The sequence below is a fragment of the Eubalaena glacialis genome, chromosome 12 (genome assembly GCF_028564815.1).
Source record: "Eubalaena glacialis isolate mEubGla1 chromosome 12, mEubGla1.1.hap2.+ XY, whole genome shotgun sequence".
Lineage (NCBI taxonomy): Eukaryota > Metazoa > Chordata > Mammalia > Artiodactyla > Balaenidae > Eubalaena > Eubalaena glacialis.
Genome location: NC_083727.1, coordinates 19,029,341 through 19,048,713, shown reverse-complemented (window position 1 = coordinate 19,048,713; position 19,373 = coordinate 19,029,341). Strand labels below are relative to the sequence as shown.

Below are 19,373 nucleotides of genomic sequence, written 5' to 3'. Positions count from 1 at the left end.
GGCGCGGGCCACTCTTCATCACGGTGCGCGGGCCTCTCACCATTGCGGCCTCTCCCGTTGCGGAGCACAGGCTCCAGACACACAGGCTCAGTAGTTGTGGCTCACGGGCTTAGTTGCTCCGCGGCATGTGGGATCTTCCCAGACCAGGGCTCGAACACGTGTCTCCTGCATTGGCAGGCAGATTCTTAACCACTGCGCCACCAGGGAAGCCCGACATTTCACTTTTATATATGTTATAAACCTTATACTACATTATTTGTGTAAGTAGTTCATTTCATTACAAAAATATTGAAATAGTAGAAGAACTTGTATATTTAGCCATGTAGGCACTACTACTGATTTTCTTTTTTCTTTGTATAGATCCATATTTCTATCTAGTATCATTTTTCTTCTGCCTAAAGGCCTTCTTTTATTTTTTTATTGTGGTGAATTTTTCTGCTGATGAATGCTTTTAGTTTTTTTTATGTCAGGAAAAAATAGTGTTTATATCACTTTCATTTAAAAGAATATTTTCACTAGGTGTAGAATTCTAACTTGGCAGATTGTTTTTTTCTTTTAGTCTTTTAAAGATGTTGCCCATTCACTTACATTGTTTTTGAATGAGAAATTTGCTGGTTTCCTTTTCTTTGTTCCTCTGCATGCAATATGTCTTTTTTTTCCTCTGGCTCTTAAGGTTTCTTTTATTACCACTACTTTTGAGCCATTTGCTTATGTTGTACCTTGGCATGATTTTCTTCATGTTTCTTGAGTTTAGGGTTAATTGAAATTCTTGAATTTATGGGTTTATAGTTTGCATCAAAATTTTTTAAATTTTGATCATAACTTCTTCAAATATTTTTTCCTTTCTCCCATCGTTCCTTTAATAAGAACAATAATTATTAGACTGTTTAAAGTTTTCCCAGAGTTCACTGATACCTTGCTCATTTTCAATTTTTGTGCATGTGTGTGTTTCATTTTGGATCATTTCTATTGCTGTCTCTTCAAGTTCACTAATCTTATTCAATCTCTAATCTACCACTAAAACCCTTCTTATGTATTTTTTGTCAGACATTTTAGTTTTCATTTAAGGTATTTCAATCATTTTTTAAAATCTCATGTGCATGAGATTTATAAGACCAAAGAAAAAAGTACCCACAAGAATTGGAAGACTTACATAGGGCCAGGACTAGTCCTATTTTTATCAGCTTGAAAACCCAAAGCTAGCAGAAAAAAGAAATATTAAAGATTACAGCCAAGATAAACATAATGGAGATTAGAAAAATAATAGATATAATAAAAACTCAGAAGTTGGTTCTTTGAAAAGGTCAACAAAATTGATAAACCTTTAGCTACATTGACTAAGAAACAAAAGAGAGAAGACTTAAAATCAGAAATGAAAATGGGGACATTATGACCAATTCTACACAAATAAAAAGAATTATAAGAGTTCTATGAACAAGTATATGCCAACAAATTAGATAATTTAGATGAAGTGGACAAATTTCTAGAAACACAAAACTTACTAGACTAGATCACGAAGAAATAGAAAATCTGAATAGGCTATAACTAATAAGGAAATTGAGTCAGTAATCAACTATCTCTCAACCACAAAAAATCTCTGGACCTGACGGCTGCACTGGTGAATTCTATCAAACATTTAAAGAAGAACTAATACCAATACTTCTCAAACCTTTACAAAAAATTGAAGAGGAGGAAATACTTTCTAACTCACTCTATGAGGCCAGCATTACCCTGATTCTAAAGCCAGGTAAAGACACTACAAGAAAAGAAAACTACAGATCAATATCTCTTAAAAACACTGATGCAAAATCATCAACAAAAACATATCAAACAAAATTCAGCTACATAGTAAAACAATTATACACCATGGCCAAGTGGGATTTATTCCTGGAAGGCAAGGATGGCTCAATCTGTAAAAATCAATAAATGTAATACACCATATAAATAGAATGAAGGGAAAAAAATACATAATTATCTCAATTGATACAGAAAAAGCTTTTGACAAAATTTAACATCCTTTCACGATAAAAAATACTCAACAAACAGGGATAGAAGGAAACTACCTCAACATAATAAAGCCATATATGAAAAACCCACAGAGAATATCATACTCAATGGTGAAAGACTGAAAGTATTTGTTCTAAGATTAGAAACAAAACAAGGATGCTCACTTTTATTATTTCTATTCAACACAGTACTGGGAAATCTAGCCAGAGCAATTAGGGAAGAAAAAGAGATAAAAGGCATACAAATTTTGAAGGAAGAAGTAAAAATATCTGTTTGCAGATGATATGATTTTATATGTAGAAAAATCTGTGTTGGAGCCGGCAGCGCGCGGGCGGCGGGGCGCGCGGGTTTCAACAGAAGGTGGACGCTCTCGGCGGAGCCGCGGTCCCCGGCTGCCCGGTAGCGCCCCGCTTCCTCCCTCCCGCTCCGCCCCTCTCTCCGGCGTCCCCACCTCTCTCCCCGAGTGACTGAGGGCCAAGCGGCCCCGCCCTCGCCGCCCGGCTTGGGGTCCAGGTTCCCGCACAGCGTCTCTTCCCTCCGCGGTCGCTGAGCTGCCCCCGGAGCCCGAGCAGAGGGCGGCACGACCCCCTAGGCCGACCGCGGCCCTGCCCACGGCTGCACAGCCGCGGCGTTCTGGTTGGACCCCGCCGGCCCGAAGCCCAGTCCGCCCTCGGGTCCCCGCGCCATAATGAAGAAGATGAGCAACATTTATGAGTCAGCTGCCAATACACAGGGAATCTTTAACAGCCACCAAAGTTGAACTGCATGTGACATGCAAAGGCACTTCCGACAGAGATGCCCTTTCCAAACCAGACCCCTGTGTCATCCTCAAGATGCAGTCCCACGGGCAGTGGTTCGAGGTTGACAAGAACAGAGGTGATTCGCACCTGCATCAACCCAGTGTATTCAAAACTGTTTACCGTGGACGTTTATTTTGAGGAGGTGCAGCGCCTGCGGTTTGAGGTCCACGACATCAGCAGCAACCACGATGGGCTGAAGGAGGCCGACTTCCTGGGTGGCATGGAGTGCACACTTGGCCAGGTTGTTTCCCAGAGAAAGCTGTCCAAATGCTTGTTGAAGCACGGGAACACGGCAGGGAAATCCTCCATCACGGTGATTGCTGAGGAATTATCTGGTAATCATGACTACCTTGAACTTGCCTTCAACGCACGGAAACTGGATGACCAGGATTTCTTCAGTAAGTCTGACCCATTTCTGGAAATTTTTCGAGTGAATGATGATGCAACTCAGCAGCTTGTGCACCGAACTGAGGTTGTGATGAGTAACTTAAGCCCAGTCTGGAAATCATTCAAAGTATCAGTAAATTCTCCATGCAGTGGAGATCCCGACCGCCTGCTGATGTGCATAGTGTGGGACTGGGACTCCCATGGCAGACATGACTTCATTGGAGAATTCACCTCAACATTCAAGGAGATGAGAGGAGTGATGGAAGGAAAACAGGTGCAGTGGGAGTGCATCAACCCCAAGTAGAAAGCCAAGAAGAAGAATTATAAGAACTCGGGCATTGTGATTTTGAATCAGTGCAAGATCCACAAGATGCATTCTTTCTTGGACTACATCACGGGTTGCTGCCAAATCCAGTTTACAGTAGCTATAGATTTCACAGCCTCGAATGGGGACCCCAGGAACAGCTGTTCCCTGCCCTACATCCACCCCTACCAACCCAATGAGTACCTGAAGGCCTTGGTGGCTGTGGGAGAGATTTGCCAAGACTATGACAGTGACAAAATGTTCCCAGCCTTTGGGTTTGGTGCTAGGATACCACCAGAGTACAGGGTATCTCATGACTTCGCAATCAACTTTAATGAAGACAACCCAGAATGTGCAGGGATTCAAGGAGTTGTGGAAGCCTACCAGAGCTGCCTTCCCAAACTCCAGCTCTAGGGCCCCACCAACAATGCTCCCATCATCCAGAAGGTCGCCAAGTCAGCATCAGAGGAGACCAACACCAAGGAGGCATCACAATACTTCATCCTGCTGATCCTGACCGACAGGGTCATCACAGACATGGCCAACACGCGGGAGGCCATCGTCCACACCTCCCACCTCCCCATGTTGGTCATCATCGTGGGAGTGGGCAACACAGACTTCAGCGACTTGCAGATGCTGGACGGCGACGACGAGATTCTGAGGTCACCCAAGAGAGAGCCCGTCCTTCGTGACATCGTCCAGTTCGTGCCCTTCAGGAACTTCAAACACGCATCTCCAGCTGCCCTGGCAAAGAGCGTGTTGGCTGAAGTCCCAAACCAAGTCGTGGGCTATTACAATGGCAAAGGGATTAAGCCAAAATGTTCAGCAGAAATGTATGACTCTTCTCAGACACTGGCTCCATGAACTCTACACACTTTTACAGAGTCCTCAAATACTATTCCTGCTGATATTTAATACTTCTATTATCCTGTACTTAAAAAAACACACAGGTACACATTTAAGACCTTTTACAAAGAATCACAGATAATTATAACTTACTCTTTACATTACAGCATGTCGCCTTGAAATAAAATGTTATCTGTATCTGTTTTTTTATACAGGTTTGTTGAAATTTTGCTAAATTTCTTATTATCTTTACACTGTAAAGCATTTTGAAACATTTCTGGAACGTTGATAGCCAAAACATGTTTGGTTTTATCTGCTACAGGATGAGAGACTTTTTAAAATGGTAGACGTATGGACTGTATTTTACATGTTTTAAAAAAAAAAAAAACCAAAAAATCTAAATATTCCATAAAAAACTGTTAGAACTAATAAATGAATTCATCAAAGTAGCAGGATACAAAGTCAACACACAAAAAATCAATTGTATTGCTATACACAAACAATGAACAATCTGAAAAGTAAATTACAAAAACAATTCCATTTACATTAGCATCAAGAAAAATAAAATACTTATGAACTAACTTAATCAAGGAGGTGAAAGACGTGTAAAGTGAAAACTACAAAACATTGCTGAAAGAAATTAAAGACATAAATGGAAACACATCCCATGTTCATGGATTGGAAGACCATTTTAATGTCATTACTACCCAAAGCAGTCTACAGATTCAATGCAATCTTTATCAAAATCTCAATGAATTTTTTACAGAAATAGAAAAACACATCCTAAAACTTATAGGGAATGGGTGACCCTCTGAAGATTTCAGGAGTTCTCTCTCTATGAATCTCTCTTTTCTAGTCCTCTGTCCTTCAAACTCTAGCTGCCTTGGTCTCCCCTAGACTTTCTTTCATCTCCATCTCCTCTATCTAAGGAATATGCTGAGATATGCCTAGGTTAACTTTCCCTGCACTGCAGCCGGAAAACTCTCTCATGGCCATAAGCTGAAGCAATTATAGGGATCACCTCATTTGTTTCCTATATGTTGGTAATCACTGTCCTTCATCATTTTATGACTGTGTCTTGAAAGCCAGTTTCATGTGTTTTGCTGAAGTTTTTAGTTGTCTTAGTTGGGAGGATCAATCCAGTCCTTGTTACTCCAACTGAAGTGGACATGGTATGTCTCAGGTTATTAAGTTCTACATTTTATTTCTAACTATTAAGATGAGAATTTTTAAAGCAGTATTTATAGATATATATATCCACAAACAATATATTGCAAGTATGGATAGAATTCTTTCCTTAAAAATAAAATTCCAAATTAGATATAATTGCCAGTATATATTATATTTTTTAATTGGTTTTTGATGTAGTAGAGACATCATGATACAAAAGTTTTAATTGAAAGAATGCAACTTCCAGATCTTACGAAGATTACCGTAAATAAAATTTTCATAATCATTATATTGTGCTCACTTTTGAGTTGGATTTCAGCTTCAGTATTCCTCAAACTTCCTATGTTAAACCAGTGGTCTGTTAAGAGTAAATGTTAAATAATATGTATCTCAAAATAAAATGTTTGTCTCAGTATAATGAGCAAAGTCAGCAATAACTACAAAACAAGGTTCAAGCCCCTCAACAAGACCCTTAGTGGGAACTGCCTGCCTATCTTGTGTTTCTCTCCAGCCTAATTTCCCCTCGCTTTATACTACATGCTCACCCAGTACTTGAAGAGCTCATAATTCTCTGCACCCACTCTGCTGTTTCTTACCTCTGACTGTCTTGTATGCTGTTCTTTCATAGTGATGTTCTTTCTCCTTTTTCAAAATGGAAACTTTGTAGTTATCCTTCAAGACAGCTCAGATGCTATCTATTGCAGGAAGTTTCTCCTAATTGCCTCATATTGGGCACAATTCCCCCTCTACCACTTGTGAATACTTCCATCCCTGCACATACCACATTATATTGAAATTTTCTGTTTATCTGTTTGCATTCCAAAATAAACTCAAGAGTATAGATATATATTTACATATCTGTAACCCCATCATCTAGCACAGTGCTTGTCACAGAGCAGGTGTTCAATAAATGTGAGTTAAAAATAAGTGAACTGTTTGTTGAGTGAGATTCCTTTCTCATTCTGAAATAGTATTTTTCTAAAATGTTTTAGTCTCCAGTCATATTGGTTGATTTGACCCTAATTTTTAAAATTCTGCATTCCCAATTTCCCTTCTACCCAAATAGTAATGAATTGTTCCCTAATGTCAGGTCTACTCTTTCTCTTCTCTCTCAGTTTGGAAGTTTTATATTTTATTTATTGGAATATCTTTGCAATGGACTGAATGTCTACATTCCCCAAAATTCATATGTTGAAACCCTTATCCCAATGTGATGGTATTTGGAGGTGGGGCTTTGGAGAGTAATGAGTAATGTGAATTACTCACATTTGGGAAGTAATGTGAAGCCCGCATAAATGAGATTAGTGCCCTTATAAGAAGAGGCCAGAGAGCTACCTATCTCTCTTTCTTCCATGTGAGGGCACAATGAGAAGTCAGCCATCTGTAAAACACAAGAAAGCTCTCATCAGAACCTGACCATGCTGGCAACCTGATGTCAGACTTCTAGGCTCCAGAACTGTGAAAAATAAACTTCTACTGCTTATAAACCACCTATTCTATGGTATGATGTTATAGCAGCCCAAACTGACTAAGACAATCCTTAATTTTTTAAAATACCCTAATCTTTAAATATTTTCCTACAAAGTCTACAGTTAGTATTATTCCTAAAGAAAAAACAGGTACGCTAGTGTCTATCAGAATTCCCTCTCTTTCCCATATCTTTTATTTTGTATACCTTCAAAAGCACAAAGTTATTGTTATTATTTGTTTACAGGAAATACTTTTTAGAATTTTACCAAAATGTTATATTGACTCATTTGTTTACCATTGCAACTTGTGTTCCACACTTTCATTCTGGGTTCATTTCTATTTTCCTGAGATAAATCCTTCATTAATTTTTTTTTTTTTTTTTTTGGCGGGGGGCAAGAGTCTGTTATGGTAAACTCACATTTTCAAAATGTTTTTATTTAATTTAAAATAAATGTTTCTACCTCACTTTTGAATAAGAGTTTAATTGGGTCTTAATTCCAAGATTGACAGTTATTTTACCTCAGCTCTGAAGACGTCATTTCACTGCTTTATAGTGTCTACTATTTGCTGTCAATTTGATTGGTTTTTATTTTTAGGTAACTTGTCAGTTCTTTAGATTTTAATCTTCATCACTGGTCTGTAATTTCAGTTGATCTATCTAGATGCAGAATTCTACTCCCTGACCTCCCATTTGTGCTTTGTTATTGGTTGATGTGCTTTTTCCAATCTGAAGACATGTCTCTCGTCAATTCTGAACATTTTTCAGCAGTTGTATCATCAAATATTTCTCCTAAACACCCCCCACCACCACCATTTTAACCATTTCATCCTTCTGAGACTTCTATTAGGCATACATTAGTGTTTTTCAATCTATCTACTTGGGTATTTCACATTTTCTAACTCTTTATCTATGAGAACACTTGATTTTTAAAATTCTACCTTCTAAATCATTAGTCCTCTTCAACTTTATTCAGTCTACTCTTTCAACATTTGAAGTTTCCATTACTAAAATTTTCCAATGTCTCTTTTTTATATTGTTCTTATTTTTTTGTTTTCTTGTTTGACATCTTCCTGTTCTCATTGCAAAGAAGAAATTTTATTCCTTTATCTTTTTGGTAATTCTAAATATACTCATTTTAAACACCTTTTAAGTTTGCTACATTATTTTTCTTTCCTTGGGTGTGATTTCTTTCTTTTGCTATATTTACTGACTGTCCTTTTAGTTTTAAGTTTCTTTTTTTGCTTTGTAATGTTAGTTCTTTAGTTCATATTTTAGTTCATATTTTAAACTCATGCATGCTGTTTTCTGCCATGAGGTTTGGATGGCTTTTAGGATGATTCCCTCCCTACCCATTCTGACATCCAATAGGGATGCTCTAGTGAAAAGGACAGGATAGTTGTTACATTATTGAAATACTTCCTATCAGTTGGCAAGTAGCTGCTTTTCCGAACTCCCTGAAGAATATTTCTCTCCCATTGAACTCTGACTCCTTTTTGAGAACCCCAGGACCTATCCACAATTCAGTTACTAAATGGTTAAAAACCAGCTCAGGCCTCTAGCACTCTGTTCCAATACAAGAGCAAAGTCCTTTCTGGTTGGTGGGTGCATTTTTATATCACCCCTGCTTCCACTCAAGTCTTAACATGGGGAGGTTGGAGGCTTTTCTCCCATGCAGGAAGTGCTATCCCTGATACCACATCCATGGTGGTAGAGGGCCACCCCCATCCGCATTTTTTCCCATTTGCCCAGACTATTTCCTCATGGAATCATAGGAAAGTGGCATATTGCCTCTGACACCATAAGCTATAAGGGGAGTTATTCCAGCCTTAGTTCAATGCTAGGAGTTCATGAATACTCTAGACACTTGCTCATTCGCAAAGCCTATTTCTGGTCTCCTGACATTTGCAGGGTGAATTCAGCTTCTTTTCCAAAATAGACTTTTAAACTTGCTCAATTCCAATTCCCAGTACCTGCTTGTGGGTTACACTATTCCAGACCCCAATCCACCACTACAGGTTTAGTCCATTGACTTTTTTTAACTGAGATATAATTGACATATTATATTAGTTTCAGGTATATAACATTATGATTTGATATTTGTATATGTTTTGAACGATCACCACAATAAGTCTAGCTAACATCTGTCACCATATGTAGTTGCACATTTTTTTCTTTGTGATGTGAATTTTAACAACTTTCAAAGATACAACAGTGTATTATTAACTACAGTCACTATGCTGTATTTTACATCCTCTTGACATTTATTTTTTAACTGGAAGTTTGTACCTTTTGACCATTGTCACCCATTTTGCCCACCCCTCGCCTCCTGCTTTTGGTGACCACCCACTTACATTTTTCAGTGGCTTCCAATCATGATCAATTCATTTTAGTAATGAAAAGTATATATATATATGTATAATTATGTTAACACCTGTGTATCTGTTGCTTACATTATGCATCATTTTCATGTCAGACTATTCTGTTTGACTTTGCCCGCTGTTATAAATTTGCTTCTTTTATGCTTCCTCTCATTTCCCCAGGAGTACCTTTATATTTTATATTTCTACTCTGGAAATCAGCCCCTTGCCTGGCTTTCTGGCATTTTTCTTCCCTCTAAACATTGGTTTCCTCTGGAATATAATTTGGCATTTGGAATATACATATTTTATATTTTAAACATTCCTCACTGATTTTATTAAAATTTTTGAAATAACTTTCCACAAATATGTTTTGTTTATAAGTTGCTAGCCTCTCCTAAATGGGTCAGTGACACTTCACTTATCTCAATAGCATATTTAGACCTACTGTGTGGAAGAGAGCATTTAGCCATATAGCAGAGAATATGCTTATCTTTGAAATCTTTTATATAACTCGTAATTTTAATGAATTAAATCATTTACTAGTACTTGGGTATATTGCTATACAAATAGAGTAGCTCTGTATACTCCTGATTTTTTCAGGGGCTGGTTTGATTTCTTTGCATGTTTGAATTTTCTAAATTTTCAGCATTTGTTTCCCAATATTACCAGTTCCTAAATCTTCAAAAGTCCTGGCTTACCTTTGTGTTTAAAGATTATCTTGTTTTCAGAATTGATGAAACCAGGAATAATGTGATTTGAATATTTTAAAGCATCCTGACTATGCTAGAACAGTAGGTACATTCTGGCAATGAAATTCAAAGGCATACTGTGCTGAGAGCTTCAAAAGCAACAGTTGTACATGATCATTTGAAGTTTACAGTATATTTGACATTGGACTGTATTTGACCATTGCTTGTACTGTGTGTGTAGCACAATAGGGGAGCTACTGAGCTGGTATAAGATACCTCTAATGAGATTCTTTTTAAGTGATCTTCAATATAGATGGAAACAAATTTGACATGTTACAAGGAAAGTAGGCCAATTAGTAATAAGGCTTCACAGCTTAAGGGAGGGAGCCAGAATATACTTACACTTGACAGAATGAAGAGGAAAGCAAAACAGAGTCTCAACAGAGCCCTTATTTTTTAAGAAATTAAATCTTCCTTTTACAAAACAGCTTTTAAGATTTTTGAGCTTCCTGAATGAGGTAATTTTATCATGGTTTTGATGGATACAAAATCACTAATTTCTTTTTATCTGTAAGGTTGTACCAACACTCAATAAAACAGAGGTACTATAATACACTAATTTATGCCTTGATTTTTAAAATTAATACTATGAAAAATTGTGCTTTTTCCCTGAAAACTGTTCTAGTCTTCCTTCTCTTACATGCTACTTAGGACCACCCCTTTACAATGTATATATTATCAGACTTTCTTTTCCAGCATTATGGTGGATCACAATTTTTAAAAATAACAATAATACCTAGAAACACCTACATAAAGAAATAAAAATGTTCAGGATCCAGAAATAAGGACAGAACTGAAAGTCAGAATGGCATGGCTCTGAGCTGAAGCTGCTGCATTGCCTTATCAGTTTATGAAAGTGGACTCTTTTGTTTTATCACATATAAGGCAAGATCTTGAGCCCAAATGAGTAAAGGGATTGCTCCCACCTTAGATAAAGGCATGGCTTTCCACGAGTTTAATTCTCGGTAAAAAGGTGAATGAGAAAAATCCACCCAAGCACAGAGAGATTGATAAGAAAGCTAGCATTACTCTGGCTGGTGTCTGGCTGAAAAAAAAAAAAAAAAGATTTTTTTCCCTTGAGAAATGGAAACCCTTGGACTGAGACTTAAATTAGTTTGAGATCTGATTTTAAGGTACCTGTAAGTTTCTGGATGGCTTATTCATTTGAGATCTGTGAAAGAAGAAAACTCAATACTGCATGCAAAGAACATTCTTTCAACACAGGATTGTCTTGGAGGAAGGGGATTGGAGGGAAAGAAAACCCTTATCCTAATAAGGATAAGCTCATAATAAATGTGTCCTAAAACACAAGAATACAGAAAAGATAGGCAGAAGTTACAACAAACAAGAGAATCAGGTGTCACAAATTTGATAATAGAAAAATGATCTTTATGTAATTTACCATGTATATGTTTATAATGATTAAAGATATAAAGGAGGAAATCCAAACCCTAAGAAAAGAATTACACTCTTTATGTTAGTCAATGTTAGTAATCAATGCTAGCTACAATAACAAAGTAGCAAATAGGAAGTACTCAGTGCTAGCTTCAGTATCAAACAATCCCCAAACTTCAGTGACCTTACACAACAAAAGATATTTCTCATTCATACCAGAGTGTGATCAGGAGTTTAGTGGTGCCTTTGCATGTGCTACATAAGGATTCTTGGCACCTTCCATCTTGTGGTATTACCATTTTCTAAAGTCTTCTCATAAGGACTGAGCCATACATCAAGCAGGAAGAGAGTAAGAAATATCTCAGGAAATGTTTTAGGAGCATAAAGGTGGGATACAACACATCTCCCCACATGCTATTTTCCAAAACACCATCACAAAATACCAGCCAACCTGCAAAGGAGTATGGGAAACATAGGAAATGGAAAACAGGACTGATGAGCATCTGGTCAATCTCTACCTAAATATAAAAATTTGAAACAGTTCTAATTAGAAATTATAGAAATATAAAGACATATATTCTTCTATTTCATGTAAATAGGTAGATGACAGAGAAATATATAGATTGCCCATGTTGTCCAGGCACTGTTCTAGTTGCTGGAGATAGAGGGAGTGAAGAAAAACCTAGTGTTCCTGCCGCTGGAGAACTTACAAACCCTATGTTTGGAAACATACAATAAGCACATAAATGATTAGTGAGAGAATTGTCAAGTGCTATTAAAGATGAAAAGATGCAGAGAGGTGAGGGTTGCTATATTAGGTAGGGTGTTCAGGAAAGTCCCTCCCAAACTTGACCTTAGAAGATGAAATTTGCAGAGACCTTAACCTTCTTGTTGCTAAGTTCAATATTTATTTGTTAATAATTCATCTTGTTTGATCTGTTAGGAGCATTTGGATCTGTTGCTCATTCTCTCATTTTTTATAAAATCGCTTTACTTGGCTTCCAGGGCATCACCCTCTACTGTGTTTTTCCTACCTCACTGTTTCTTATTGCTGCTGTAAGAAAACACCACAAACTCAGTTATTTAAAACAGTATTATTTTGCAATTCTGGAGGTCAGAAGTCCAAAATGGGTCTCACTGAGCTAACAAGTGTCAGCAGGGCTGCATTCCTTTCTGGAGGTTCAAGGAGAGAATCAATTTCTTTGCCTTTTCCAAACTCTTGAAGCTGCCCACTTTCCTTGGCTTGTGGTCTCCTTCCTCTGTCTTCAAAATCAGAAGTTTTGCATTTTTCTTTCTAGTCTTCAGGAGTCGCATGTCCCTCAGATGTCTTCTGTCTCCTTCTTCCAGTTTTGAGGACCCTTATGATTCCACTGAACCCACCCAGATAATCTGGGATAATCTCCCTATCTCAAGGTACTTAACTTAAAGATATCTACAAACTCTCTTTTACCATGGAAGGTAACATATCCACCGGTTCTGGGGATAAGGATATGGACATATGGACATATTTGGGGGACCATTATTCTGTCTACCACACTCACTGACTGCTTTTCTCAGTTTTTTGGGTTTTCTCTTCTCTTTTAATATGGAGTACTAGGGCAGATATGTAGCTGTATTGATTAATAGAATATTGAAATGTTTTTATATTGATTGGTGAGTAGCCTTAACAATAACCTCACCAATAACCCTGATCCCCAGACTTTTCTGCTTCTTGCCCTGGGTTCCTGACCCACCTTGAGGACCTTACATCCCCGACCCTACTACTTAAAGTAAAGAATAAATGTCTGGCGGAGCTGGTGGCTTTGAAGACCCTGATCCAGGATCATGGACAGCATCTATTTAGACCAGTCAATGCTCATTCCTTCCCAGTTGTTAGGCATTTTGAATAGCACCCCTGGGACTGCCTCTTCTTTATGTATGATCATTTTCTTGGTGATTTCACCAAATCTTAAGAGTTTAGATATTATTGAAATGCTAATGACTCTCAAATTTTCACTTTTAGTCTATTTCTTTCTTCCAAACTTCAGAATTCTATATCTAACTACCTATTTAACATCTCCATGAATGTATGATAAACATCTAAAACACAACTCTTTCAAAAGTGAAATGTTGCTTTATTGCCTACCTCAGCTTTGTCCCATCCCATAATCTTCTGTCTTTTAGGCAATATCAACTCAATACCTACTTGTTCTGCCTTTAAAATATACACAAGGGACTATTTCTTGCCTCCGCTACTGTTACCAACCTGGTCCAAACCACCGCCAGCTCTCACCTGTTGTTTCAATGCCTTCTAAGTTGTCACTCTTGTCTTTTCTGAACATAGCAACAAAAGTGACTATAAAATTTCAGTTATGTCATGTTATAGCCCCGCTCAAAACCCTCCTTTGGTTTCCTGCCTCACTCAGACTAAAGACCCATGTGCTTCCCTTTGTTTAGATCACCTTTATTATCTTTGCCCCTCCTGTTACCTCTCTGAAATCATCTCTTTTTAACCCCCTCTTCAGCCTCACTGATCTCATTATTATTCTTCAAATAAGCTAGGATGCTCTTTGCATCTGGAATACTTTTCCTTGTTTGTGGAACCTTCTTCCCACAGGTATCCATATAGCTTGATCCTTTATTTTCTTTCACTATTTACTTAAATATAACCCTATTATAGACACTTTCCATAACTACTTTATTAAAAATTGTGCAACTTAACTCTTCAGGTCCCCTGTCCTCTTTTATATTTCCCTTTAGCATTTTTCACTTTATAATATACTATTTATTTTACTCAATTTATGCTGTTTATTTTGTGTCTCCACTGCTAGATTATGAACTCAATAAGGGTAGAGATTTTAGTCTGGTTTGTTCACTGCTTACCCCTGGGTCTAGAGCAGGCTTCCAGCCTCACAAGTAGCTAAAAACTTGAATAATTAAGAAGATACCTTTTTTAGATTTTACAATTCATAAAAATGTAGAAAAAGCAAAAGAGGTTTAGAGATAGGAAAACACCAATATACTCACAGTGAGAGTATAAAATAAGTCCAGCTTTTCTGCAGAAAATTACTCAAAATATATCACAAACTTTAAACCTGCATATATTTTGATTCAGTAAGTCTCCTTATTAAAATCTATCCTAAGGAAATAATAATGTATGCAAAGATTTGGCAACAGGGATAGCCATCACAGTCTTGTTTATAATTGTGAAAAATTTTTAAAATCAAAACCCTCAAATATCCAAATATAGAAACTTAGTTAAATGAAAGACAATACATCATACAATGGAAGATTATGCAATCATTCAATTAGTATTTAAACACTTATTGGCATGGGAACTATCAACAATGTACTGATAAGTGGAAAAAAGCAATCTGTAAAAGAGAATACGATGAATGATGTCATTTCTGAGGAAAGATGTATATCCTTGTACAGTGATCTGAGAGGATGGATAATTTTTAACAATGTGGTTTCTAGAATGAGGTGAGTATGCCTTTCTTATTTATCTGATTTGTATTTTTTAATTTTCTTTTAAAATGATGATCATATAGCACTTTTATATTTGGGAAAATCCAAATTATATTTTCACTGATCTTCAAAAAGCAATCACTATTATACATGTAAAGGATTTTTGTTGGGTATGGTTTGTATATAAATATTCCCCTTCGTGGCATCTTCTGTGTTTATGATGAATGTCCTGACTTAATAAGTAGGGGCTAATGCTCAAAATTTGTTTACAGAATAATCTCTGGGGTATTTCTGTCCTTAGAACCTTAACATGTGGAAGCTGTCCATCCACTGTATTGAAAAATATGTTTAACATGATTGCTAACCAGATAATTAAATTTACATCATGAAATTAATCCAGTATTTTACCTCAGAGATTTGAATGAAAACCACCTCCCCCCTCTGTCTCTAGTCAGTTCCCTTTTGGCAGTAATGTGCAACCCAGTGAACAGAAGAAGGGGAAATTTCCAATCTGGCCAGAATGGAGCGAGGCAGACATAAATGCTGAAAAGTGGGATGCAGGCAAAGGTGCAAAAGAAAAGGACAAAACAGGGAAAAGCCCTATACTTGTAAGTAGACTTGAATATGACTAGATTTCATTTTGGTTTTTAATTGTGTAATGGAGTAAGATTTGTTAACGTGCGCACGTGCTCGCTCTTCTCCACAGCCTCCATTCAAAAGAGAAATTTTGTCTTTGTCCACCTTGCCTCCCCCCATCCTACCTTGTCTTTCCAAGCCTTAGTCCTGAGCTTTGGTGAATCACGTTTGAGTAAATGGGAGGAGAGAAATGACCAAAGGGTCATAGGGAAAGAAAGGGAAAATTGATAGAACAGGCTAGCAAGTGGATTTTGAACAGAATTGGGAACCAGACATTTAGAGATGGTGGTTTAGAAAATGAGAGCCCCCCACGAAACTGTGTGCTGTTATTTGGAGATTACAGGGAAGATAAATTTTTAAGAGATGTTACTATAAGAATTGAATCCTTCTTAATATCTGCCCCCCAAGGTATTTGGGTAAAAATCTAGGTTACTCTTCATTTACCTGTAGCTTTTAAACATGTTGCGTCCCTGAGATTGGAGCTGAGAATGGGGTTCCTACATTTTCCAGTTATATTATTTTAGGTTCTTTTGCTTACTTAAAAATGTTTTTTTTCTAAAAACTTCTTTATAGAAGGTACCAGTCTGGGTTGCATTTTAAATATGACCCATTTATTTGGTGCAGTAATTCATTCAACAGAAGTACTTTTAAAACACAATACACGCAGAGGGAGGGGGTATGGGGATACATGTATACGTATAGCTGATTCACTCTGTTATACAGCAGAAACTAACACACCATTGTAAAGTAATTATACTTCAATAAAGATATTAAAAAATAAAACACAATACAATTTTCAGAACACAAACAAAATTGCCGTAATGGCTAGGTTGAACTCGTGTCTTTTTTTGCATAAAGCACTCTGAAATGGTACTTATTAGCATTTACATTTTGTTCAGAAAATGCAGTCACCAACTGCATGATTCATAGCAGTAATTTGTTTACAAAAGATACTCAATAATGATAACTAATTGCTGACACTGTTAGTATTTGAACAATTTCAAATAACAATATGTGAGGGAATGCATTCTTTGTACCGTGCCTAAGGTGATTATGGAACTTTTAGATGCAAAGGACTTTTGAACTCTCTGGGTTCAAAGGAAAATGGTCATATTCTACATATTTTATAGAAATTCAGACCTTATGGGGATTGTCTGTGAATTTTCATCAACAAGGTAGATTGTGCAAATCCTCAGTTGAGCAGCTGAGCTCTGGAAAAGCCCCAGAGATGAGTCACTCCAAACTGTGAAGGATCCACGGGGAAGGGAAGAACAGAAGTACCTGAAAACGTTGAAATAAGAAATAGCATATAAAACAGCATTTTAAGGACCTTAGAATGCAAACATATCTTTATTAGATGACTATGAAAAATTCTTACAGATCTCTGGAAGGTCAGGTATCAAATTCTTGAACTTAACCTTATTGAAACAAGGGCAAGTCTGTTGGAAGAACATTTATTGGAGGAAAACCATTGAGACTGGAGCAGTAATAAGTGTGCTGGTCAAATGGACAGTTGATGTCCATTTCATTTGGGGTCAACATATAGGACTATTGCTGGCTGCTGTATAAAACTGCATGATTTGGGAAGCACAAGCCCTACTCCTGCTGTGGACAGGGGCTATTTCAACGGGGGGGTGACACTTCAGAACCTTAACTAACACCCCATTCTGCCACCGCAGCTTTCACAAGGTAGGAGAGCACAGCTCACGTCCTGGTTATTACGGCAGTGCAGAGTGGTGCCATCTGAGATAGAACCTTGCTTTCCACCCCCAGTTCTGTTCCACAACCTCAGCATTCATGGCTCAGGAAGCAATAGTTTCCCCACTGGAGTGAGTCATGGGCACTCCAAGCACTGTGGTTGCATTTCTATGATATGGTGGCACATTAGCTCTGAGCCATGATTTGCAGCATCCATATTTTACCAGGATAAATTGCCTTAAGCATGTAATCATGGCAGTTATCCTTGGAATTTTACAAAGGCCACTTCTTTAGATGTGAGGCTAGTGATCAGGAAATCAGCCTCAGATGCCCGACCCTTCCCTATAAGTCCAGCGTTATGTCTCACTTCCTCAGCAAGAAAAGGATATGATGGGTGAACCAAATTAAGAGGTATACGATAAAGTACTCTAAGGTGGATGTAAGAAATATACCTAAAGCAAAATGACATGGAAGGATTACCATTAACAATATGAGGGGCTCAAATCCTGGAGAAAAGGGAATCACAATGGGATGAGCCCCAGTATTTTTTTTCCTCAAAGACATTTATTAATTCAAGGCATGGAAATTAGAAAGCAAGCACAGAGTATTGGCCTGGGGCTTATGTCAGTTTTTCTGGGCTGAAGGGAAGGAGGATATTGTCTGGGACTGCCAAAGCAGCCAGAACTTGAACCCAAATCTCAGAGGTAACTACAGAGAAGTGATCTGTAAATTTTGCATACAATTTTATTTTGAGACATTTGTCTACCTCCTAAGCTGTGAGTGTGAAGCTTTTGCTGCTGAGCAAATGAGTAAAAAGCAGCAGCCTGGAAGCTTAATAATTGAGAAAAGATTTCAAGATGATAGGTAGAGAATGGAATTCAATGTACACCAAGTGAAGGGACCTTGATAAACACTCCAGACTTTTAGTTAGTGCCCCAACATGGCTACAGAATTCCACACTGAGTAAGAACAAACCAAAATCACACCAGTCCTGCCAAATCCTAAGACCCAGTGTTGACTAGGTCAAGTTCATCTTGTGCTCTGCCTGTCAGAAGGGAATAAAATCCTCCTCTCTTGACGAAGACATCATCATTTAGAACGTGTATAAATTTTTATATCCCGCATATATCATACAATCAAAATTTACCAGACATGAAGAGAAACGGAACCAAGTGACTAAAAATCAAGAGGAAAAATAAGATAATAGAAACAGACCCAAAGGAGACTCTTTTGGAATTGTCAGATAGGGGACTTTAAAATTACTAAATTAATATTTGCAGGGAAAAAAGCAATGTGAGAGAAACCCAGAAGTCTAGTACAGCTCCTGAAAAAAACGTCAGTTTGTCTTTTAAGGACTCATTCTTCTATCATTTTGACAAGATGTTAGGGTTGCCTTTATCTTCATTTGAATTATTCCAGTATCTTAAATTTGACAATAAACCACATGCTCCAGATACACATAGACACTTATTATGTTTAACGCTCAGACAATGCCCTAAAATATAACCTATTTCTCAAGCCACACCAGCATTAGGGTAAACATGTAATTACGATGAAAATCACAAAACAGTATATTTTCCCCTGTGCCTATTAACTGAGGTGAAATTTAATTACATTTCTTTTTCCCATACAGATAGTTTATGTTCCTTTAGCATTTTGTTTGTAATCCTAGAAATTGTCATGTTATTTCTTGTAAAGATCCCCCCGTCCCCTACCATTTTATGAGCTATGAGAATTTTTACATAGCAGCTACCTGAAGTCTCTCTGACTTGCTAGACTGCTTGCATATGGATATCATTCTTTCTCCAGAACTCACTAATTGACTCATAGTTGGGGCTCAAAAATTAAAGAATTAATTGCATTCTTGAGCATTTATCCCAGAATAATGGAAGTTCACATTCACACAAAAACCAGTAACCTATACACAAATGTTCATAGCAGCTTTATTAGTAATAGCTTCAAACTGGAAACAGCCCAGATGGCCTTCGATGGGCAGGTGGTAAACAAACAAATATCCATAGCATGAAATATTACTCAGCAATAAACAACAAACTACTGATACATGCAACAACTTGAATGGATTGAATCTCCAGGGAATTAGGC

General features: G+C 37.4%; 1 protein-coding gene and 1 pseudogene across 1 annotated transcript in view; both read left to right on the top strand.

Annotated features, from left to right (window-relative positions):
* ADGB (androglobin) overlaps positions 1–19,373 on the top strand; it is a 166,218-nt gene that overhangs the window by 15,994 nt on the left and 130,851 nt on the right. Inside the window, exon 2 of the mRNA XM_061206749.1 lies at positions 15,388–15,544. Coding sequence (XP_061062732.1) covers positions 15,388–15,544 — 157 coding nt within the window. The remainder of the gene's footprint in view (positions 1–15,387; positions 15,545–19,373) is intronic.
* On the top strand, positions 2,696–4,362 carry LOC133102406 (copine-4-like; annotated as a pseudogene).